The sequence below is a fragment of the Miscanthus floridulus genome, chromosome 9, assembly GCF_019320115.1.
Source record: "Miscanthus floridulus cultivar M001 chromosome 9, ASM1932011v1, whole genome shotgun sequence".
In the NCBI taxonomy this organism is placed as follows: Eukaryota; Viridiplantae; Streptophyta; class Magnoliopsida; order Poales; family Poaceae; genus Miscanthus; species Miscanthus floridulus.
The window spans coordinates 125263993-125288809 of record NC_089588.1 but is presented as its reverse complement, the minus strand read 5'-3'; the positions used below and the strand labels follow the sequence as shown (position 1 = coordinate 125288809).

The 24817-nt window shown below is 45.3% G+C and overlaps 1 protein-coding gene and 1 pseudogene across 1 annotated transcript; both read left to right on the top strand.

Annotated features, from left to right (window-relative positions):
* Positions 1 to 7009: 7009 nt before the first annotated feature.
* Positions 7010 to 12245, top strand: LOC136480842 (uncharacterized; annotated as a pseudogene).
* A 5266-nt stretch (positions 12246 to 17511) lies between these two features.
* LOC136480841 (secreted RxLR effector protein 161-like) lies at positions 17512 to 18057 on the top strand. Its single transcript, XM_066478280.1, has one exon. It carries the CDS (start codon positions 17512 to 17514, stop codon positions 18055 to 18057), a length of 546 nt encoding a protein of 181 aa, XP_066334377.1.
* Positions 18058 to 24817: the final 6760 nt, after the last annotated feature.

Genomic DNA, 24817 nt, shown 5'->3' with positions numbered 1-24817 from the left:
TAAACTAATCAGTTTTTTGGGGAGTGTGCGCGCGACTACTCCTGTACTCGGTCATCTACAACCTCTACTTCCTTGTTGCCGCATAGTGCTTTGTGATGTCTTCTTCTCGTTGACCATTCAACAACGTCTTCTTCCTAGCCGGGAACATCTGCTTTCTAATGGCTGTTCGCCGGACTACACAACGTACATCTTTCTGCTTTGACTGAGATCCACGACATTGAGCAGACCACTATGTTGACTCGTGGGAACGGCACCTCTAGCACTGGTCTCGCCTCTAGGTATATTATTGTACTCAATGAGTTCGTGAAACTCAGTACTTTTTTATATGATCAGTATGTTTGTCATCATGTAGATGTTGCTGTGGTGAGTAATAGATCACACGCGTATATATCAGAAATCTTTTGTTAATTATCTTTATTAAATCATGCCTAAATTTGACTAGATATCTAACAGAATTTGCACGGTAGTTGCTGGCGGAGCGTTACAGTCTGACATAGAAGCTCTGCAATGCGATCGAGAGAAGCGTGTGGGTGACTTGCAGTGAGCAGTAACACGAACAGGAGGCGAAAGTTGCTGGTGCGCAGGTTGCAGGCGGTGCAAGAGGATGTGCGCCGGCGGGATAGAGGCGATGCACGCGGGAAATGACCTCTGCGGAGCATATAGCTGGCATGCTCCATTCTCCATTTATCGCGAGTGAAAAAGATTGAATGGAGGAGATTCATATTTAATTTTTGTATTGAATAGTCTATTGGAATCAATATAGAGTCTCTTGGCGTTAGGCGTTACTCTTAGGAGGTCGAGTCCATGGTGGTGGCCCTTATGTCACCGTACTAGAGTGATAGCAAGTGAAGAGAAAATTCCTTATATGTAGTACTGATGAGAAAACATGGCCTACCTCCTATAGCACCAGGCTTATCTTTTTTGTATCCTAAAAAGCAATTCAGCCAGTTCTATGAGTATACTCTATTTAGACTCCATCTCAATTATATCTCTTGGATCAAAATATACGCTCCAAAAATAAAAGAGACAGTGCAAACGGTGCAGCAAGGAAGGCGACCTAGCAAGGGGATTTAATTGCATAATCAAGGGCCAATGTTTGGAGTCCTAAATAATCAAATCTCTCATAGCAAGGAGCGTCTTTGTGCGCTCTGGCCATGGGCGGCAGCCCACGGGCCTATTTGAAACAGATTCTGATAGAAATTAATTCGTAAGATGAATCTATTAAGACTAATTAATCTATCATCAGCATATATTTACTGTAGCATCGTATTGTCAAATCATGGACTAATTAGGCTTAATAGATTCGTCTCGTAAATTAATCTCAAACTATGCAATTAGTTTTATAATTAGTCTATGTTTAATACTCTAAATTAGTGTCAAACATCCGATATGATAGGGATAAAACTTTACGAGGGAAACCAAACACACACGTGAACGTGGAAGTTGCTAGGAGGGGGCTGTGGGAAAAATTCCCTCAGATTCTTCTCTCCCTCCACCGATCATAGTTATTGAGCTTACCTTCTAAGCATCCTTACATTCAATATTTTTGGCAGGGCTCCACCATAGCCCAGGCCAGACCAAAGAAACAAAAGCCCATTTGAGTTACTATATTGGCCCGTGCAGATGTTCCAAGGCCTAAAACAAAAACTGGGTTTGACCCGTGCAGCCGAGCAAGAACAAAAATGAGAGAAGCTTTGGTGGTGCTGGCCAAAAGGCAAATTAATTTTTTTTCTATTTTTGTGCTGGTTTTTGAATTAATTTTTATTAACGGTTGCTGGGGACTGCTTGTAGAAATTCATTTACATTGGCAGTGAAGCGTACAGCCAGTGGAAATATATTTCTACCAGTAGTGCAGTCACTGGAAGTAGAAATACCCTACTTTCACTAGCATTTCATACTAGTGGTCCAAAACTGTCATCGGCAGAATAAATCAAAGTTTTACTTCCTTAAAAATCAGTTGTAGGGACGGGTGCACCAAAGCACGCCATCGTACCTAGTGAATCTGTCATGCCAATGCCTTTGCTCTCCATTGGAGCTCCCATCCCAGGTACGGTCATCACAGTCTCACATTTACCCTGCTTTCGCTCCAGCACAATGATCATGAAGGATGCAAATTGTGTTCCAGATGTACGTGTGCATAGCAATATTAGAAAAAGCATGTCATTGCAGGATTACAAATGCATTCTGTGTATTGGATCAGTGAAGGAATCTTTAAGCCACCTATTTCTAGATTGTCCTTTCGCCATTCAGTGTTGGGCCTGGATAAATATTCAGATTGACCAGCAACTAGACCCCTTTCAAAATCTTCAGAGGTTCAAAGATCAACTTCAGGTGCCTTTTTTTTTTGGAGATCATCATTGTCATGTGTTGGACAATCTGGAAGGCAAGAAATGACTGGATTTTTCGTCCGATTATTCCTGATCTTCAGGCGTCAAAGGCAAACTTCAGAGAGGAGCTTCATCTACAATCTCTGAGGATGAAAAGAAGAAATCTAACAGAGTTTAATCAATGGATCAACAATCTATCCTAGCGTGGTTCATCTCGGTGTTGGGCCTCATTTTCTTCTCTACCTTTTATGTATCCTAAGTGCTTCCTCCCTGCCCTCCTTTTGCTTTTCACTTTGCTCTGTATTTTGTAAACTCTTTTGCTGTCTTTTTAATAAATTGCTGTAGGGGTGCAAACCCCTCCAGTTTCCATCAAAAAAAAATATTAGCTGATACGTGTACATCTCACTGGATCCCAATGGAGGTAGGACAAACACAATACTATTGGTGCACTCAAATGGTTTGTTACGTTACTCATACATTCTAGCTGATTTTGGGTGGGTGAAATGCCAGATGCCAAAGGATGGTAGGGAGGGAAATATGGAACCAAAATATGCGTGATACAAAATGTAGAATTAGTTATGTCATAAGAAATGGACGGTGGCAAAGCTGAAAACTGTGATAAGAAACACATTATTAGTTTTACAGCCTGCAAGAACATTGCGCCTTGGATTGGAGTAGCTTGTCCACTGATCCGCACAAGTGAACTGAATTGGGACCTTGGACCACCGCATGTAGGATGGAGTCGAGGGATCAACATCCATGATCTCGCCGTTGTTTGTTATCTCGCCGATTTTGATCGCGTAGCTTCTCTCGTACTTTATCTTCAGCGTCCGTCCAGTTGTCGATCATGTCTCGAAACTCGACTATTGTCTTTGGCTTGTTTCTGACGAAGTCTTAGTAAAGCAATTTTTTCTTGAGGCCATCGCAAAAAGTAGTCAATAACGTCTCTATCAGAGACGTCCACCAAGGTAGAGCGAATTTCGGTGAAGCGCTTGTAGTAATCGTGTATGCTTTCGCCATCTTTCTACTAGCAATTTTGGAGATCATGACGATTGGTTGCACGAGGCCACAGTAAGTTCTCCACGAACCTCTTGGATAGCGTGAGCCAGCTGACGATGGATCCTTTTGGAAGTTGTTTGAGCCAAGTCAATGGAGTAGTTTCGAGCACCATTAGGAAGTAGACTGCTTTAACGCTGTCGTCTCCTACGAGGCCGATGGCGGCCGAGTAGCATCGAATCCACTGACTCGGGTCCTTCTCGCCGTCGTACTTGTGGGCTACTTCTTCCGATACGAGGGGAAGACTCTGCGTAGTGGAGGTCCTGGCATCTAGCATTCAGTCCTTCACGAAGATCACGACTGCGGAGGACGTCGCGCAGATCCCCTTGATGTTGACCGCCTTGAGGGTGGCCTGTGCCTCCCCTGTTTTGGTTGGCATTCATTGGTCTTCCTCCGGTGTTGGGTCCTCTGCTGCGTTCGGGTAGATGCTGCATGCGAGGATGCTTGTCGTCCTCAAAGCATCACTGCTGTAATTTCCAGCATGACTTTGTAACCTCCTTGCTCGTCGTCTACTACAATGTCAGAGATGGCGAAGACCTCCCCGGCTGTGATCACAGTTGCCTCTGGTGCAGGTCTCGGTTGTGCAGGGCTTTTGAGTGCTCTTTTGCCAAAAGCCCATACCTGTCACGCCACTTGTCGGTGCTTGATGACTGACAACCTTGTCGGGATTCAGCGTAAACTAAACACGGTGGTAAACATGAGACAGCGATTTAGAAGGGACTAGGCCACTGAATAGCATAATACCCTACGTCATGTGTTGTGGATTGCCTTACGTTGGAATGTGTTGAATGATCCATTACAAGGGGAGTACCCATACCTCTCTTTATATACTCCAGAGGGGAAGTGCACGGTTCGAGTCCTAGTCGATTGAGACAGAAGACTTCTAATCCAATTACAAAGATAGACTTTCCTTTATCCAACTAGGTCGGGTTACTTGCCCTAGAAGCCAGGCCACCATGTCCCGCACCTTCCTGGTAGTTCGTGGGCCGGCCCATCTCTTGCTAGGTACTCAGCCCTATGAAAACCCTTAGGATCTTGGTCCATCATAAAACTATTTTAATTTGTGGCTGTTCGGATAGAGAACTAAGTCTGCTTTGTATCATTTGTGCTTTGTTGTACTTGCAACGACATGGATCAGTTAACTAATCATACAAAGTTCACTTATAGATTGTATTTTGTTTGAAGCATTAATCTCTCAATTATGAATACTCTTATCTTGGAATGAGAGAATTACATAGGTTAAATAATTGATCTATAAGCTTTGCATTTGATTAACAAAGATAAGTAAAAATACTTGATCTTGTCATTAGAAGAAAAAACGCAAATTTTTTTGGGCTACTTCAACCGAATTTTTTGCAACATCTTCAGCAGAACGTAAGTGATGCCTACATTTCCCCAATCCAATTTATTCAACTAAGAAAATTATTCAGCTATTGTCGATACACTTTAAGCCGCTTTAATTTGTGTCTGACGCACATGTACACATAGGAAAACAAGAAGCTAAGTGCCGAGGGCAGTGTGCAATTCCACTATCAATAACCGGGACTAATAGTCCCGGTGCGTAACATCAACCGGGACTAAAGGTCCTCCCAGCTTTAAAAAAATAATGCCTCCCACCGTTGCGTCCCGTGAGATTCGAACCCAAGACCTCATGCATTGCCTCGCGCGTAGCTTACCACCCCACCTACACAACACACATTTAACAATGGATGGGATGCTTCCCTTTTGAACTAACCCATCAGGGAACCTTTAGTCCCGGTGCGTAACACCAACCGGGACTAAAGGTCTTTTAGTCCGGGTTGGTGTTACCAACCGGGACTAAAGGGTCTACCTTTAGTCCCGGTTGGTGTTACCAACCGGGACTAAAGGTTTGGGGACTTTTAGCCGTTGGGCAGGGACCTTTAGTCCCGGTTGAAGACACCAACCGGGACTAAAGGTCTCTCTAGTCCCGGGCGCAAAAAATACCGGGACTAGAGTCCATTTTTGCCTCGGATAAAAGGTCTGTTTTCTACTAGTGATAGCAACGTGAAGACGAATCAATGTTCGTGTCACCCAGCTCCCAGCAGTCTAAAATTCAATAGCAGTCTAAAGTCAATAGTAATAACTAGAGCTTGTTTTGTGCCATTAGGTAAAGAGGTGATTTATCTACCAAACTCGACCACACGCTTGTGCCATTTCAGATCGTTACTAAAACCTGAATTTGCTTTTTAAAGTAAATCATAGGTAGAGACCTTGGATTATTATATTGAAATAATTTCATCTTGCGGAAAGTATTAATAAGTATGCTGAGATATTTTAAGCACGATACCCAGACGCAAGGACCCGCATTGTTTTGCGCACATCATAGGGAGTTCCGACTGAAACCTCAACTGTAGCATGAACTGCAGAACATGAATTGTTTATGCAAGACTCTGAACCAAAGAGACAATTCCATCTCGCCATGGCTCTTTATTTATTAGTTCATTTCGCGCACATAAAAATCCATTCATCAGCGAGTTGTAAGACTCTAGCAGCTTCAAGACCTGTCCCTGACAGACACACAGTTGTCTCAACAGAAGCCGGTCGTAGTGCAGAGTGGAGTGCGCTTTATCAACAAGCTTAGCAGCTTGAAGACGGATGGGCGTACCTGTCACTCTGTTACCCAGCAGCAGTTGTCAAAAGTGCATAGTCACAGGAGTTGGGTATTACACTATTACTAGTTAATTAGACAGATAATTTATCGACCAGACTCGACAACACACCTGGCTCCAGTCGTCTAAACCGTCCAAATAACCTTCCCAACCTGTGACTATGTGAGCGAGAAATGTAGCCGCCAATTGTGGACTGACATGTCGCGACTCGCGACCTGTAAGTCGTTTCAGAGGAAAATGGCAAGCTCGTGTCACGACCACGACAGCAGTTTCATCTGAATGGAGGCCCGGATCCGAGCTTACCATCGTGGCCGCCATCATCGCCTGCTTTTATCTCCTGCACTGAAGACACCGTACCATGGTTCAATGCAACTCCCAATCCCATTCTTCTTTCGTTCGATCATCGGTTGCTTCATGCTGGCCAGTTTCAATGAATGGTGGCAGAAACCTGATATCCGTGACGCGTGTTGTAGGCACTGACGTTCCCAGGATAGGAACCGCGGCTTGTGACTTTGTGAGCGAGAGGATCGGAGGCTGTCAAGTGTCATCCCGTTTGGTCCGGGCGTGCCCGGCCGTGACAACGAAGCTGGCTAGGAAGCCGTTGAATTGACAGGAGCCAGAGGCGGAAGAAGACCAACAAAGCAGCAGGACAGTGATTAGATGCTGACGCGGTGACGCCGCGGCTAAACCCAGAAGACAAGGCCAAGTCCAGGAAGTCAGGAAGATTGACAAAAAGTGGGAGGTCCCATTCCTTCGAAGAAATTGCGGCACCGCGCGGAGCTTCCGGTCAGGTCGGTTGTTGCTTGCTGCTGCCGGGGACTACTGTCACGATCGCGACCGATGAGTCGTTTCAGAGGAAAACGGCAAGCTCGTGCTGCGACGGCAGTGTCATCTGAACGGAGGACTGGATCGGAGCTTATCTTCTGCGCCGCAGCCATCATGTCCAACACCGTTGTCCGATGCAACTCAGGTCCCTTTTCTTTCTTTTCGGTTTCGATGGATCGGTTGTTTCTGTTGGCCAGTTTCAGTGAAAGCCAGCATAGGACCAATATCAGTGACGTGTTGCAGGCACTGAAGGTCACAGGAACGCGGCTTGTGATCGAGAGGAGGCTATCATACAGTTTGGTCTGCGGGCGTGGCAGTGACAACGGAGCTGGGAATGAAGCTGTTAGATTGATCAAAAAGCCAGATGAAGACGAAGACAAAGTTGGGTCGCACTCAAGGATGGCGATCGACAAGGTTGGAACAGGTCCCATTCGCCTCGCCCGGGACCCGGAGGAATGTGCCGGCCGGTTGCTGACCCAGATCGATGCCCGCTGCCAAGCCAGGCGCCGCAGCGGCTCGTACGTGCTCGTGTATCGTTTACTCACTTTGCTAGATACGTAAGCCTACGTAGACGCACGTCACAGATTTGTCGAATTCTGATGGACCAAACCAAAAAGCTAGGCATGCACTTGGCCAAATCTGCCGTGGGTGCTCGTCGTCGAACACGGAACGCGCACAGCTCACAGCTAGCTGGTAATTCTAAAAACCTGGCAATGAAATGCAACCGGGTTTCTACTGCTAGCGTAACGGCCACCGCTTGCATCCCTAAGTACAAAAGGAAACCTCATTACGATCGGCATGACCACTTATAGTGCCTGTTCAATATTGGTCGAAAAGGATACGAGTTCCTTCACCATTGTGCTTGATGAACCATTGTTCATGAAGAAATGATTTCATGGTTTTTTTTCTTTCTAAAGGAATTTTTTTGGAAGAACAACAAAAAGGAATTATTAGTCAAGCTCATGTCATGTACGAGGCCTGCGAGCTAGGGAAGCAATACATTTTGTCTCTTCTTTCGGTGTCACACTCAGCTAGCTTTCCATCCTAGACCATGGAGGAGCTTGAATTCTTAAGAAAATCAAAGATAGTGACTGATCAGGATATTTATTCGCATCGTGCAGATCATGCTCTTCATTTTCCCTCCATTTCCTGAAAATCTCAGTGTGTGGCAGGTGCGGCACACCTTCCTCTTTCGCGTTTCGGATATTTGGAGCTTCACGCTGACAAGTACACACATGCATGTCCAGCAGAAGCAAAGACCGCACGTTTTTTGTGAAGACAATGTAGGGTTCTGACAAAAACCGCAGCTATTCTCTTGCAGCCAAAGCAGACCATTATTTACTGTAGGATTTGGTGGTTGCCGAAGTAGCCAATTATAGACCAACTTTGCATAGCATTGCCACTGTAACAGGGAGGGCATGATCATTTCCTATGGTAGTACACTACTACGTACTCTTGCATATTCATATTAGCAGAGTCAAAGAGTATCGTCACTTATTCACTTTATCTGACATGGGTCTACCCATCACACACGGTCAAAAGTTAATGCATGACTTGATTTGAGGTACAGAGAGAATTTACCCGACCAAAATGCACATTTGGTCACATGTCACTTTGCTTGGTCGTTTACCTGACCAATAATCGACCTTTTAACACAGCAACTGACAGGATGGCAAACTCGTTTCTACAGAGGAAAAGTGCAGGCTCGTGCTTACAACTACCAGGAAATAAACAAAGTGCAAGCATCACCATCGGGTACGTTATCTGTTCTCGTCAACCTTTTTTTTTTTAGGGAACTGTTCTCGTCATCCTTGAGCGATACAAAAACCAAACGCAGGCAGACGTGTTGGAACCAGCAACAGCACCAAGACTTCTCATGCTCACAGTGTTTGATGATTATTTTTAATAGAAATAATCATGTATGATAAGATGAATATGAGGATCTGCTTATTCGGCGCATATTATTGACACGTTTATAGGCGTACCAGCTTTACCATGGTTTAGCCTATGATTTGTGGGCCCCACCTCTTAAAATTATTTTAGAAGGTAGATTGCACACGTCGTTGGAACAAAGGAGATATCTATTCGAACTTGCTGGAGATGCGTTTGGCTTAGTTACGAGAGATATTCCTTGAAGATATAATTGTGCATGCGGTTAGAAAATATATTCCAATTCTAATCTAAATCTGTTACTTGGCTTAGAGGCCAATCGTCTCTGCCTTCCCCTATATAAACCGGCACCCTGGCCAACACGGGGGCCCCTTCGGTTCCCCGCATAAACGCCGACGCCCTGCTGCCGTCCCCTGGCTGCTGCACGTCCTCTACGAGTTGAAGCCGCCGCCTGCAAGCAGCGAGTCGCCGAGAAGCAAGCCAACGCCAGCAAGTCGCCAGTCCTTGCTGCCGCATCGTACACGCGCACGTCCATCAAGTCGACGACATCTTCTTCAAGTTCAACCGAGACCTTGCCATATCTATTATGGCAGTCATGTTTCCTGGTGGGCATCCAATCTAGATGCGTCAACAAGTTCATATAAGCATGAGCAACTGCAGTTTGTTTTATCAATACATATGAGATGCGTTTGCTTCGAGCTAGTTTTTTGTGGCGGTGAGGTCGTATTGGCCTGATCCCTATTATTTCTACGATGACGGAGAAGTCGTATTGGCCTGATCCCTATTATTTCTACGATGGCAAAGAGATCGTATTGGCTGGATCGCATCACTTTCCGAACTTGGCGAAGAGGTCGTACTAGCTGGATCGCATCACTTTCCGAATTTGGCGAAGAGGTCATATTGGCCGGATTGCATCACTTTCCAAACTCGGCGAAGAGGTCGTATTGGCCGGGTCATATTACTTTTCGAGCTCAGGATGCTGGTAATTACAGCAAGGGGTTGCCCTCACCGAGCTTGATGAATTGATACGATGCGCGAGACAGGAAATCCCCGCTCGTCGTGATGATGGAAAGAGAAAGTCGAGACACACGAGACAAGAATGCCTCGTTTCGTTATAAAATACCAATGCCGGGAGGCTGTCCATTTGTTCACATGAAAAAGCATCGTCCAAGCAATACTTACGCCGCTATTGGTTGCGGATTTCTATTATATATAATCATCTACGTCTAGTGCCGACGAGGCTAGACGGAGCTATGGCTGAGTGCCGACGAGGCGAGGTCACTACTCCATCTACACTTCCCAATTACGGGATTGGACACATTGTTGCTGGGCATCGACAAGGCAAAGACAACTCACACACGTCCATGTTAATGAAGGCAGGCGTACATGACTGGGCACTGACGAGGCAAAAGTCATCCCCTTCATCAACACTAAATTCCGTTTACCCAGACGTGGCGATGGCAATGTCACGACCGAGCTTTACCGACATAAAAGCCGTCCATATTTTTACTACGCCATATATCGCATATGGCTGACGATGATCAATCAACTATTTGACGACCATGAAAGTGCAGCTTAATCGGAGGTTTTCTACAAGCTCGTCTTGCATATGTAATTCACCGGTCACGCCCAACAGGCCCCGGGAATCGGCGAACTACGCAATTTTCCTACAAGTCAAACCTCTCCTTAAGCATGACGCTGAAAACGGAAGAAGATATTTTTTTCGTTGATCATGTATTTTGTATATTCAAGAAAGAATTAATGAAATATGTGGTTCTCGAATATGTGTGCACGCGTCTCTCTTGCATTACATTATTTTATTTGTATGTGTTCGTTCGGTTTTCGACCAAACACACAGCAAAGGAAACATGCATATGTACTACACGAGCCGAAAATCTGGTCGTGCTTAAGGACAAACAGGTCCCAATTCGTGGGAGTAGAAACAGAGCGTAGCTTGTGTGTAGATTCGTGCAACTTGGACATGGGACTGGGAGCAAGGACGAAAACACGTTTCTGATGTGATCATATACTTCTAGTTCTACCGCTGATGGAAAAGGACCATAAGAAACGAAATGTTCTGCAAGGTGATCTGCATGATCAACAATGTGTGAATCCATATTTAATTATGTACCAAACTCAGACCACACATTTGGCTCCAGTCGTCTAAACGATCCAACTAGCCTCCCCAACCTGCGATGTGATGTTCTTTGAGAGGAAGACGCGCATCCGGGAAGCTCGTGCCACGACGGCATTTTAATTGATTTCTCATCTGAACAGACATCGTCCGGCCGCCGGCCGGATTGGAGCTCGCCCTTGTCGTCGCTGCCGCCGCCATGGTCACCTACGCCCCTGTTTGGATCTATGGGGCTAAAGATTAGCCCTTAAAATGAAGGGGTTAAAGTTTAGCCCATGAGACTGTTTGAATCCAGCGGCTAAAGATTAGCCATGTACCTTATCATGGTATTTTTGTCTCTAATTAATACTTATGGACAGCCATGTATAGGGATATGTGGGGGTAGTATGCATCTTTTAGTATCGAGGGATCACTTTTAGCCATGTTTAGCCCTGTTTGGAGGAGCCAATGGAAAATGGGTGGGCTAAAGTTTAACCTCCACTTTTAGCCTTTTTATGGGTCTGTTTGGCATGGCTCCACTCCACAACTCCACCAATTCTAGCAAAAAATTCAGCCAAACACACCAACTCCAAAACTCCATGGAGCTGCCAACTCCATGGAGCTGTAGTGCAAATGGGGGTGGAGTTTTGGAGCACCTCTTTTGCTGCTCCAAAACCCCTTTCTTGAACCTCCTCGTGGAGTTGGTGGGTAATTACCCACCAATACCACTCGTTACACAAAAAAAAAAAAAACGATTCGTTTTCTTTTCTCGCGAATCCGCGCGTTGTGACTTCCTCCTGCCGCAGCAACGACACCGACGAGGTGGCGCTGCTGGACATGATCGCCGGGCAGCGGCAGTTGCAGGAGGAGGCCGGCCTGGCCCTGGCAACGTCGACGCAGGAAGAAGCAGAGGCGAATAATGGCACGGGAGCCATGGGGCCTGGCAGGCGGCCCTACCGCGGGGTGCGCAAGCGTCCGTGGGGCAAGTTCGCGGCGGAGATCCGGGACTCGACGCGCAACGGCGTGCGCGTGTGGCTGGGCACCTTCGACAGCGCGGAGGCGGCGGCGCTGGCGTACGACCAGGCGGCGTTCGCCATGCGTGGCGCCGCCGCCGTGCTCAACTTCCCCGTGGAGCGGGTCCGCTAGTCCCTGGAAGGAATGGGCATGGATGTGTGCGTCGGCTCTGGTTCTGCCTCTGGCTCGCCCGTGGTGGCGCTCAAGCGGCGGCATTCCATGCGGATGCGGCGTCCAGCGAGCCGGAGCCGGAAAGCGAAGGCAGCGACAAGGAGCGAGGTGATGGACCTGGAAGACCTCGGAGCAGACTACCTGGAGGCGCTGCTGGGCGCCACTGCCACCGAGGAGTCGTCGTCGTCATCTTGGTGCCGGAGCCACCACTCCATCTGAATCTTGGTACCTAAGCTGGGACGGGATCTACTATGAGCAATGAAATAGATACGATCTTCATACAGGATAGATAGGGATATGCTATAAGATAGAGGCACGTACGTAATGAATCAAGCTATGAGCAAAGTACACGTTGCAGCAGCAATGGTGCATCACGATTTCATCTAAGCTAAACACAGGAGACTTCTGAAGAAGAAGATGGGGTAGAGAGGATGACAAGTGAGTCCTGAATTGGGGGACAACAATGGCAATTCACACTGAAATCGGTTTTTTTTTAGTTGAGAGCACCCATCTAGCCAAACACCACATTTTAGTTTTGGAGTTCTGGAGTGGAGCTGGCTCCATCTAGAGTTTTGGAGTGGAGCAACTCTACCCAGAGCTGGAGCCATGTCAAACAGGGCCTATATCCATGAGGGATAAAAGGTGACTAAACCCATGGATCAAACAGGGCTTGTATCTCGTGCAGTAAAGGCACCATCATCGAACTCAAGCCGTTCCTTTCGTTTCGGTTCAATTGGTACGCTACTTGTTTCAGCATCAGCTAGCTTTATCGGCACTCCAGTTTCCAGCGGTGACGTGTTGCGTACAGGCTCTGACGTGGCTTGCCAGGAGGCTGTGTCATCCGGTTTGTTAGGGCCAGGTCGGCTGGAGCTTGCGTGTCCCCTTTGCATGTCTCGATCCGTGTCTCCACATGCATGAACGGCATCCGTGCGTTTCTCTTCCAAGGTGGGCCCCCTTTTTTATCTCCGTCCGCACTGCACGCCTGGAGAAAACGGAGCCGCCGTCAACCCCTAATTACATGCGCTGGAGGACGGTGAACGACGAGCTTGCCCTTGGCGGTGGCGGTGACCATGGTGGGAGATGGAGGGGCACGTGCAGGCCGGATCACATTCGCATCGTGCAGATCAAGTTCTTCATTCACTACTACGAAAAGCATTTTTAGGGGCGACTGATAACCTTTTGTAGGAGCGGTTTGGCCAGCCATCCATACCGAACCGTCTCTACAAATCATGCATTTATAGGGGCGGTTCCCAGGCCGCCCCTACAAATCGATTTGTAGGGGCGGTTGGTGATTGAGCCGCCCCTACAAATCGATTTATAGGGGCGGCTGTAGTGTCAGCCGCCTCTATAATACCTGTTTGTAGGGACGGTTCAATCTAGAACCGCCCCTACAGTACGTTTTCCCGCCAAAAAAATTCAAATTTACAATTCAAATTCGACCAGAACTGTTTGTTTCCGCGTATTCCATCCAGCGTTCGCGTTGCCGAACGCCCCGCGAACCAACGTTACGAACCACGTTCGCGTTACCGAACGCCCCGCGACCAACGTTCCGAACGCGACTACAAGCACAATAGTATTATATAAACTACAATTACAAGTCCAATTCGTAAGGATATATACAATCCATCATTTAATATACAAATTCCATACACATTGTTATCAACATCCTAGAGCTAGCCTTTTAGTCTCACGAAGGTGTTGGTACTTAGGATTTCTACCTAAGTCAGACTCTCGGTCATGGTAGGCGCCTTTGACGTGTACAATCTGGTCCAATATGAAGTTGCAAAGGTCGCCGACGAGCTCTAAGAGTTGGTCATCCTTGTATGGGTCTTTTTTCATTCCTTTCTCTTCTCTCCACTACAAGAGAACAAGTTTCGGTTTAGTATTTCATACCATGTACGAAGTTTTTATACTACTGATGAAGAGGTTCAAACTTACCCTTAAGGGGTGTCTCCTGTAGGCACTGGTGTTACTTATCATAGAACATATATAGTATCCACAATGTACACTCCTAGGCCTCTGCTTGGGGCACTATGTGTTTTGCATATGAAAATGTTAGGTAATGTTTTCGACAGCCATGTAACGGAGTACTGAAGAAGTAAGTTACACTTACCGCACATAGTGTTTTTATAGCCAGCTTTTCCTTCCTCGCTGGATCATGCCTTCCGTGATGATGAGTGACATAGAACCTAAATGCCCTGTTCGAATTATTTTAGCAAATACAACTTGTTAGTATCCATAAGTGAACGTTACAAGTATGTATACAAATATATAAGCTAATGAGGATTGTCGATATGTATACGTCTTGAGAATCGATATGAAGTCTTTGTATGTCGCCGGGTCCTTATCTATTGAATCAAAGACCCATGCCATGCTCCTTCCGACATCGACAACTATACAAATCCAGTGGTTGTTGCATGGATTTAATCATAGAACTAGATAAGCTCTTTTGCATCGGATAAGATATATCGAACAAAGCTTTAAGTATATAGTTGAACTTACTCAAAGTTGTATGGTAGCCATATAGTATAGTGTTGTTGTAGATTTTTGAAAGCCAGAGCAATGTATGCCGCAACCTTAAGGGACTCTTCCTTTAGTTTCGCTGTACTGATGCGCTCTTTCTCCCGAAGAGTCTTTGCAGCAGCTAGCTCTTTGGCATCCAGTGTCCACTGTTTAGGGTAATTAAAATTTGGTTGGGCTATAGCTTGAGGGTCTACATACCTGGCTTTCAGACTTGGCATTTGTTTGACAATGTGCACTTGCATTCTACAAATCACGGCGTTGGTTAGTTACAACAAAATTCAAAGATTACATTCATATCATATCGGGAGGACAAGGACTTACAAGCACCACGTGCGAATTAGATTCATCTCCATTTCTCTCAGGTGAAAGCATGTGTGCATGTTATTGAAGTCAAAGACAATTTTCCCGGCTGGGCTTCCAAATGTGCCGGTGGGGAAGCATGCTTGTACGAGATCTATGCTCATTAGGAGAACACGCAAGTACCAATCATGGAACCTTCTCATTCCAAGTGGTAGGCGCCGAATGTCCCGGTTTGGTATAAAGGGCTTGCCTCTTTCATATGTTTTCGGGCAATCCTTTGACCATTTGATATCATCAACATTTGGATACTGCTTTGCAATTTGGTGGAGTTTGCTAGTTACGGCCTCCTCAGAACCCCGTGATGGGACTTGTTTAACTTGGTTCTCAGGCTTGAACTGGTCATGTGAATACCACTTGGACACCGACAAGACGTCTTTCACCTGGAACATAAACTGGCCTTATGTTGATTGGAATCTTCTTTCGAAGTTCCCATTCAGGCACGTCCTCGTCTTCTTGTGCATCACCTTCTTCAGGAGGCACTTGTTGTTCATGTATCGGCTGTGCTTGTTGAGAAGACTGTGGAATCTCATCATGCACTTGCTTGGTACGAGCTGGAGAAGATTGTGGCATCTCATCAGGCACATGCTCGCTAGGAGGTGGGGAAGAATGTGGCATCTCAGGTACGTGGTGGTCACGAGACGGTGAAAATATCTCCCCAACCTCAACAACTCGCTCCAAATTTGGGAGAGGGGGAGGCGGCGAAGAAGCAGTCAATATAATGTCCCGTTTGTGCCAGAGGATGAACTGCCCAATAACGTCTCCGAGTAACACCAGCCCCTCGGGAGTTGCATAGTCTATCCTCCACTGCATGAACTCAGGCTTCATGGTATGCACCTCGACCCTAGTGTAGTCCGGCAGTATCTTATTATTGTGGTGTAAGCCACCGGGAGGATGTGCCACACCCGTTGCCACCTCCATCACAGTGTTCTGTCGGTCGCTTAGAAACACCAAGGTGCAACTAGTTGGTTCCCATATGCGATCGACGGGGGTTGTGGCTGCAGTGGAACCTTGGCTGCTAGGAACTTTCGGAGGGCTGCCAACTAATGCCAGTTCTCCCGGTGGCGTCACTAATATTCGTGGCTCCGTAGACAGTCCTTGCTCCTCCAGCGCCTTCGCAACTAGAGCCTTCACTTGGAGCTCAAGACTAGTCTCCCGGTCTCGGCCATGTTTCTTGTACATGTGCCTGTCCTCTTGGAATCCTTGCTTCCAGGTCGTCCTTTTCCCTAGCCCCCTGGTGCGGCCTGTGTGCTCCTTGTTTCCCAAGCCAAGGCTAAGCTCGTCCCTCTCTCTGGAAGGATTAAAGGAGCCCTTCTCCTTGTCTTCAGCATAATTCAGTATCCTTGATACCGCCTCTTGGGTCTCCGACTTATAAAACTTAAGATTATTGCTGGATGATTCTGTACTCCTCGCATATATCCAGTTCCTTGAGCGTACCTTCAGATTCGTCACATCGATATTCCCAGCAGCTGCGGCCTCTTCGTCCATCTTCCTAAACTGCTCTTCCTTGGCATAGTAGCCACCGGGGCCTAGATGATGGTGGTGTTTGTTCTTCTTCGCCAGCTCGGTGTTACAGGGCACTGAGCTCCAATGCCTCTGGTGAAGTCTTCTGAGCCACGAGCTCCTCCCATTGACTAGGAGTTATTTTGCTGAACTCGTTGAAGGGAGTTAACCCCTTTTGGATATACTTCGTGTTGAGCTCCGACCTCCAACGTCGGAATACCTCTCCCATCATCCTGACAGCATTTTTTTTACCAGTTCGTGCTTACCCTCCGGAAATCTAAAATTGACCCTCATGTGCCTATCCCATAGTTCATTCTTTTTGTTCTCTGGTACCTCTTTCAGTTAGGGATTACTGGGTTCAATTTATCTCTTACTAGGGCCCCGATCACATTACAAAATCGTCCTCTTAATTCCTTCGGCTCAAGGACCTCCCCTGCTGGCCCGACCTCCGTTATCACATAGCATGCCTTATCTGGATATAGATCTCCTTTTCTATCCCCTCGTTTCCTCTTAGGCTTGGTAGTCGTGGTTGTGTCTTCAGGTTGTGGAGCAGTGGCATCGTGATCCATCTCTGTGACTGTTGCCTCTACTCTCCTTTCCTCTACTCCGTCTTGTCCAGTGAGATGTCAAATCTGCTTTTCTGAATGGAGATCTACAGGAGGAAGTGTATGTGCATCAACCACTAGGTTTCTCTGATCCTAAACACTGAGGGAAGGTTCTAAGACTCAAGAAGGCTTTGTATGGCCTCAAACAGGCTCCTAGAGCCTGGAATGCCAGACTTGATCAAGAGTTGTACAATTGGGTTTCATCAGAAGTATAGAAGAGCATGCAGTTTATAGGAGAGGGTCAGGCACTTCACTTCTCCTAGTTGGGGTGTGTGTAGATGATCTCATCATCTGTGGACCAGATAGCAAAGGCATTGCTACATTCAAGCAACAGATGAAGTTGAGTTTCAGTATGAGTGATCTTGGCTTGCTGAGCTATTATCTAGGCTTGGAGGTGAAGCAGAAAGCCAGGTGAAATCACTATTTGTTAAAGTGCTTATGCTGAAAAAATTGTTGAAATCTCAGGTATGAAGGGTTGTAACCCTGTTGACACACCTATGGAGCAGCACATCAAACTGCTGCCTGGCAAGCCTGAGTTGGTGGCAAATGCAACTAAGTATAGGAGTATTGTTGGCAGTCTCAGATACTTGGTGAATTCAAGACCTAATCTTGCTTTCTCTGTTGGGATGGTTAGTAGGTTCATGGAGACACTAAATTTAGAGCATTGCGGAGCCATCAAGAGAATTGTCAAATATGTTGCAGGAACCACAGAACTTGGCTGCAAATTTGTCAAAGGGCAAAGTTCAGAGTTGTTTGGTTTCACTAACAGTGATCATGCAGGAGATATAGAGAAAAGGAAGAGCACCACTGGTGTTGTGTTTTTTCTTGGTGGAAACATTGTGACTTGGAGTTCACAGAAACAAAGGGTGGTGTCACTGTCATCCTGTGAGTCTGAGTACATTGCTGGTGCTACAGGAGCCTGTCAGGGAGTGTGGTTGAGCAGACTGTTAGCTGATCTGACATGTTCAGAAGTGAAGAAGTTCAAGCTTTTCATTGACAACAGGTTTGCTCAGGAACTAAGCAAGAACCCTAGTGTACCATGAGAGGACCAAGCATATTGACACTCGGTACCATTACATCAGAGAGTGTGTTGCCAATGATGTGGTGGATGTGGAGCATGTGAGCACAGATGGTCATCTGGCTGACATACTGACAAAACAACTTGGGAGGATCAGGTTTGCAGAGATGAGAAGGCAGTTGGGAGTCATCAGGGTTTGACAAGATTAAGGGGGTGAAATGTTGCATTTGCATCTTGTAATCATGTCAAACAAGTTATCAACATGTAGTTGCATTAGCTAGATAGTTTACTTTTTGTAACGTCATGTTTGTAATCGCGTAGAATGACGGGTGGAACGGAGACTGCACGTTGCCACGCCGTGACCGCGTCTTAGGGCGAGCTCCCGCCATGGCATGCATGCCGTGCATGTCGCACAGGCACCCGAGAAAAGTGGCGCACCGTGCAGCTGCGCGTTGTGGCGGAGGATGCGGATCAAGCCCGTGATAAAGACTAAGCAGTGCATCAAAGAAGCTGCGCCAGTTGCAGTGAAAATAGTAGTCTCTCTCTCTCACGTGGGTGTGTCTACGTTCGCCTGAGACCACGGTGACCGCGCACTGAGCAACGCCATGCATCGGTGAGCTCATAGCGTCGGCAATCCACCGGCCCTAACATACAGCCCGTGACTAGTGTTAGAGCAACTCCAAGAGCTTATGTAAATTTGGATCTCTCAATTGGCACTCTAAAACTACTTAGAGCATCAAAACATATACGTTCAACGGACTCTGTAAATTAGCTAGGCTCTCTGGGTCATCTTTTAAGGTAAGTTCTGATGCCTCATGGAACTTCCGATCCTCGAAACTTCCGACATGGGTTGAAACCTCTGAGAGTGGAGCATCTTACCAAAGGCATAACTCCTTCATCCATACTCTAAATTGGACGTTCCATATATGTTTTTTTACCATCTCGATGAGAGGAACGCAATGATGAGGTCCATTTTGCATTTTGATAACTTAAAAATGGAAAATTTTGGTTTTCAACACTAGTTTTGGAAACCTCCGCGTCAGCACTAATTAGCTTTCCTGTTCACCGGCATTGTTCAGGCATTTTGCATTCTTCTCATACAATCACACGAACAAGTTCACTAGACCTTGAGAGACACTCCACGACCGAGCTCAAGGCATATGCACGCTAGTGGCTCACCACTGTTACTGACTATTCCCTCTATCCTGAAATATAGCGCATTTTGATCATTCTAAGACAAAATCAGAGGGTACAATAGACGCATGTACCCCTCACTTAACATCCAAATATATAGAAATCTGATTCTATTCCCATGATTAAAGGGTGGACTCTCGGTTCCACTATACAAAATATGACAAGTACTAAATCAAGTATTTTTATCTAGTAAACATCATCTTTTTGTTCCCCGGATCTATTATATTTTAGGGAAAAAAATTAAATGCCAGAATGTACTATATTATAGGACGGAGGGAGTATGTTCACGGCAAGAGCTAGAGAAAATTCGAGGATGGTGTGCTTGGCTTGTGGGTGAAAGGATCTAAAATATAAGGGTGCAAATATGGTGAAATAATCCAATTGTTTCTATGGTTTTTGATTTTCGCATGGGTGCGATGGCATTCACAAGCATGAATATGGATCCGGCCATGCGGACGTGAGGCTAGTGCCCTGTATGAGAAGATCATGAGCCTGCATGCAGCTGGCGGAGGGAAGTCGTCTCCTCTGACTTCCCGTTTGGTACAGCTTAGTTTCACTAGTGAAACCTTTTTGTGGCTTCGGTTCCATGACCAGCTTCACCAATGAAGGTAAAACTATTTTCAATTTTTTTTTTTGGTAAAACAGCTTCTTAGGGAAGATAGGAGAGAGAGAGAGAGAGCTAGGAGAAGCTAATATTTTTAGCTTCACTAGGGTTTTTGTGCACATTAGAGAAGCTAAGAAACAACTTCTAGGGAAAACGGTTTCAAAATATCTGTTTGTTAAGAGAAGCTGGAAAAGACCTTTGTGAAGCTGGACTAAAAGCTGGCCCTCAAGATCCTCAAGGTTGCCGATATCCTAAGGATGTTGTACGACGCGGATGGCATGGCATCCATCCTTAATGAATTTCTTGGATTTTATTAGACTAGGCCTAATTTTGTTCAATTAAAGTCAAGCAAACAACCTAAGGGTCCAGACTAAATGCTAGGTGCAATAGAGACTGCATGATGCAACGCGCATGGGCTTGGCCGGACGGGACCACCATGACATGGTGTCGGTGAGCTAGTTTATAGTCACTTTGGACTGATTAATGATGGCTTGATTGTGGTTTGACACGTAACAGTCATGATTATGGTTGTGTGGTTACTATTAACTCCAGTGGTTATGGCTGCAGTTACTTGTATCTGATGAGCTGCTTCATGACATCCAGGTCCATCCTCTACTCTTTATCTTCATGACATCTGTGCCTATTAGAAAGGTGCTCACCTTCAGTCTCGTGCATGGACATACACATCCTGCACCAGTGTTCTTCTATTGCTGTTCCTTTCTTGTTTCTCCGTCCCAGCTCTGGCACACACATACATTGGGAGAGCAAAACTCCGGACCCGATATGCCTGTCTACGACACCTGCTCGGGTGTGCGGGTAAACTAATTATCTGGTTTTTGGGGAGTGTGCGCGCGACTACTCCTGTACTCGGTCATCTACAACCTCTACTTCCTTGTTGCCGCATAGTGCTTTGCGATGTCTTCTTCTCGTTGACCACTCAACAATGTCTTCTTCCTAGCCGGGAACATCTACTTTCTAATGGTTGTTCTCAACGTACATCTTTCTGCGTTGACTAAGGTCCACAACATTGAGCAGACCACTATGTTTGACTCGTGGGAATGGCACCTCCGGTGCCTCTAGCACTGGTCTCGCCTCTAGGTATATTATTGTACTCAATGAGTTCGTGAAACTCAGTACTTTTTTATATGATCAGTATGTTTGTCATCATGTAGATGTTGCTGTGGTGAGTAATAGATCACAATGTCATAAATCTTTTGTTAATTATCTTTATTAAATCATGCCTAAATTTGACTAGATATCTAACAGAATTTGCACGGTAGTTGCTGGCGGAGCGTTACAGTCTGACATAGAAGCTCTGCAATGCGATCGAGAGAAGCGTGTGGGTGACTTGCAGTGAGCAGTAACACGAACAGGAGGCGAAAGTTGCTGGTGCGCAGGTTGCAGCGGTGCAAGAGGATGTGCGCCGGCGGGATAGAGGCGATGCTCGCGGGAAATGACCTCTGCGGAGCATATAGATCCCTAAGGGGGTCGGGTCATTAAAAACCTGGATCATTATAGATCAAGGTTCTTTTGGCAAGGCTACTCAGATAAACATAGATATCGTCTTGCCAGATGGGACATCCTTTGCCGTCCTAAAGACCAAGGAGGATTAGGTATCCTAAATTTACAATTGCAAAATAAATGTCTTCTAGCCAAATGGCTGGTTAATCTGCTAAACTCAGAAGGCATATGGCAATCTCTTTTACGGAATAAATACTTAAGCTCCAAGAGCCTAACTCAGGTGGCAGCCAAACCCAATGACTCTCATTTCTGGAGAGGACTCATGCATATCAAAGATGAGGTGCTGGCTAATGGTTCATTCGATATTAAAGATGGAACCAACACTAGGTTTTGGGACGACACATGGGTAGGAGATAAGCCTCTGAAATTTAAATATCCATCCTTATATAATATAGTGCGGGATCCTCACGCAACAGTCTCAAAAGTGATGACTACTAGCCCACTAAACATCTCTTTTAGAAGGGCTCTGGTGGATAATAAACTTGCAGAATGGCTTAGTTTAGTAGCACAGATCTCAAATGTCGAATTGGTCGAATGTTCAGATTACTTCAGATGGAGTTTAACCAAATCTGGGTTATTCTCTGTCCGCTCTATGTATCTCTATCTTATAGATACACAAACACCTTTTCGTCATAGGAAGATCTGGAAGATAAAAATTCCTCTAAAAATTAAAATCTTTCTTTGGTTCTTGCAAAGGGGTGTCGTCTTAACCAAAGACAACCTCGCTAGGAAAAATTGGAAGGGGAGTCAGAAGTGCATCTGCTGTAATGGGAATGAAACTATCCAACACTTGTTCCTAGACTGTCCCCTTACCAAAATGATATGGAGGATTATCTTTTTTGCTACTAGTCTGACCCAACCAAGATCAATCAGCCACATGTTTGGTAATTGGCTAACTAATCAAAATAAAAGGATTAGAAATTTGATTTGGGTGGGGGTGGCTGCCATGTTTTGGGCTATTTGGAGATGCCGTAATTATGTTGTTTTTAATCAAATGAGATCTAACTCTATGATGCAGGTAATTTTTAGAGGAGCGTACTGGTTACGCTCTTGGGCCCAGCTGCAGCGTGATGAGATAGCCAAGGACGCGCTCTCTACGATGAGCAAGAAATTGGAAATAATTGCTTTAGAGATATCCAATAAAGGATGGAAACATTTATACTATTTGAATTAGCGTCCGGGTCGATCTATAAGACTGGCTCTCTCTTTTTTTCCTCCAAAACTTTATAATAATGGGCTGTGTACATCTATGGATGTAGAGGCCGGATATTGTTTTATCCATTATCTAAAAAAATATAGCTGGCATGCTCCATTCTCCATTTATCGCGAGTGAAAAAGATTGAATAGAGGACATTCATATTTAATTTTTTTATTGAATAGTCTATTGGAATCAATATAGAGTCTCTTGGCGTTACTCTTAGGAGGTCGAGTCCATGGTGGTGGCCCTTATGTCACCGTACTAGAGTGATAGCAAGTGAAGAGAAAATTCCCTATATGTAGTACTGATGAGAAAACATGGCCTACCTCCTATAGCACCAGGCTTATCTTTTTTGTATCCTAAAAAGCAATTCAGCCAGTTCTTTGAGCATACTCTATTTAGACTCCATCTCAATTATATCTCTTGGATCAAAATATACCCTCAAAAAAAATAAAAGAGACGGTGCAAACGGTGCAGCAAGGAAGACGGCCTAGCAAGGGGAATTAATTGCCTAATCAAGGGCCAATGTTTGGAGTCCTAAATAATCAAATCTCTCATAGCAAGGAGCGTCTTTGTGCGCTCTGGCCATGGGCGGCAGCCCACGGGCCTATTTGAAACAAATTCGGCTGGAAATTAATTCGTGTATTAAGACTAACTAATCTATCGTTAGCATATGTCACTGTAGCATCATATTGTCAAATCATGGACTAACTAGGCTTAATATATTCATCTCGCAAATTAGTCTCAAACTATATAATTAGTTTTATAATTAGTCTATATTTAATAATCTAAATTAGTGTCAAATATCCGATGTGACGGGGATAAAACTTTATGAGGTAAAACCAAACACACACGTGAACGTGGAAGTTGCTAGGTGGGGTGTGTGGGAAAAATTCCCTCAGATTCTTCTCTCCCTCCACCCATCATTACATTCAATATTTTTGGCAGGGCTCCACCATAGCCCAGGCCAGACCAAAGAAACAAAAGCCCATTTGAGTTACTATATTGGCCCGTGCAGATGTTCCAAGGCCTAAAACAAAAACTGGGTTTGACCCGTGCAGCCGAGCAAGAACAAAAATGAGAGAAGCTTTGGTGGTGCTGGCCAAAAGGCAAATTATTTTTTTTTCTATTTTTGTGCTTGTTTTTGAATTAATTTTTATTAACGGTTGCTGGGGACTGCTTGTAGAAATTCATTTACATTGGCAGTGAAGCGTACAGCCAGTGGAAATATATTTCTACCAGTAGTGCAGTCACTGCAAGTAGAAATACCCTACTTTCACTAGCATTTCATACTAGTTGTCGGCAGAATAAATCAAAGTTTTACTTCCTTAAAAATCAGTTGTAGGGACGGGTGCACCAAAGCACGCCATCGTACCTAGTGAATCTGTCATGCCAATGCCTTTGCTCTCCATTGGATCTCCCATCCCAGGTACGGTCATCACAGTCTCACAGTTACCCTGCTTTCGCTCAAGCACACAATGATCATGAAGGATGCAAATTGTGTTCCAGATGTAAGTGTGCATAGCAATATTAGAAAAAACATGTCATTGCAGGATTACAAATGCATTCTGTGTATTGGATCAGTGAAGGAATCTTTAAGCCACCTATTTCTAGACTGTCCTTTCGCCATTCAGTGTTGGGCCTGGATAAATATTCAGATTGACCAGCAACTAGACCCCTTTCAAAATCTTCAGAGGTTCAAAGATCAACTTCAGGTGCCTTTTTTTATGGAGATCATCATTGTCATGTGTTGGACAATCTGGAAGGCAAGAAATGACTGGATTTTTCGTCAGATTATTCCTGATCTTCAGGCGTCAAAGGCAAACTTCAGAGAGGAGCTTCATCTACTATCTCTGAGGATGAAAAGAAGAAATCTAACAGAGTTTAATCAATGGATCAACAATCTATCCTAGCGTGGTTCATCTCGGTGTTGGGTCTCATTTTCTTCTCTACCTTTTATGTATCCTAAGTGCTTCCTCCCTGCCCTCCTTTTGCTTTTTCACTTTACTCTGTATTTTGTAAACTCTTTTGCTGTCTTTTTAATAAATTGCTGTAGGGGTGCAAACCCCTCCAGTTTCCATCAAAAAAAATATTAGCTGATACTTGTACATCTCACAAGATCCCAATGGAGGTAGGACAAACACAATACTATTGGTGCACTCAAATGGTTTGTTACGTTACTCATACATTCTAGCTGATTTTGGGTGAAATGCCAGATGCCAAAGGATGGTAGGGAGGGAAATATGGAACCAAAATATGCGTGATACA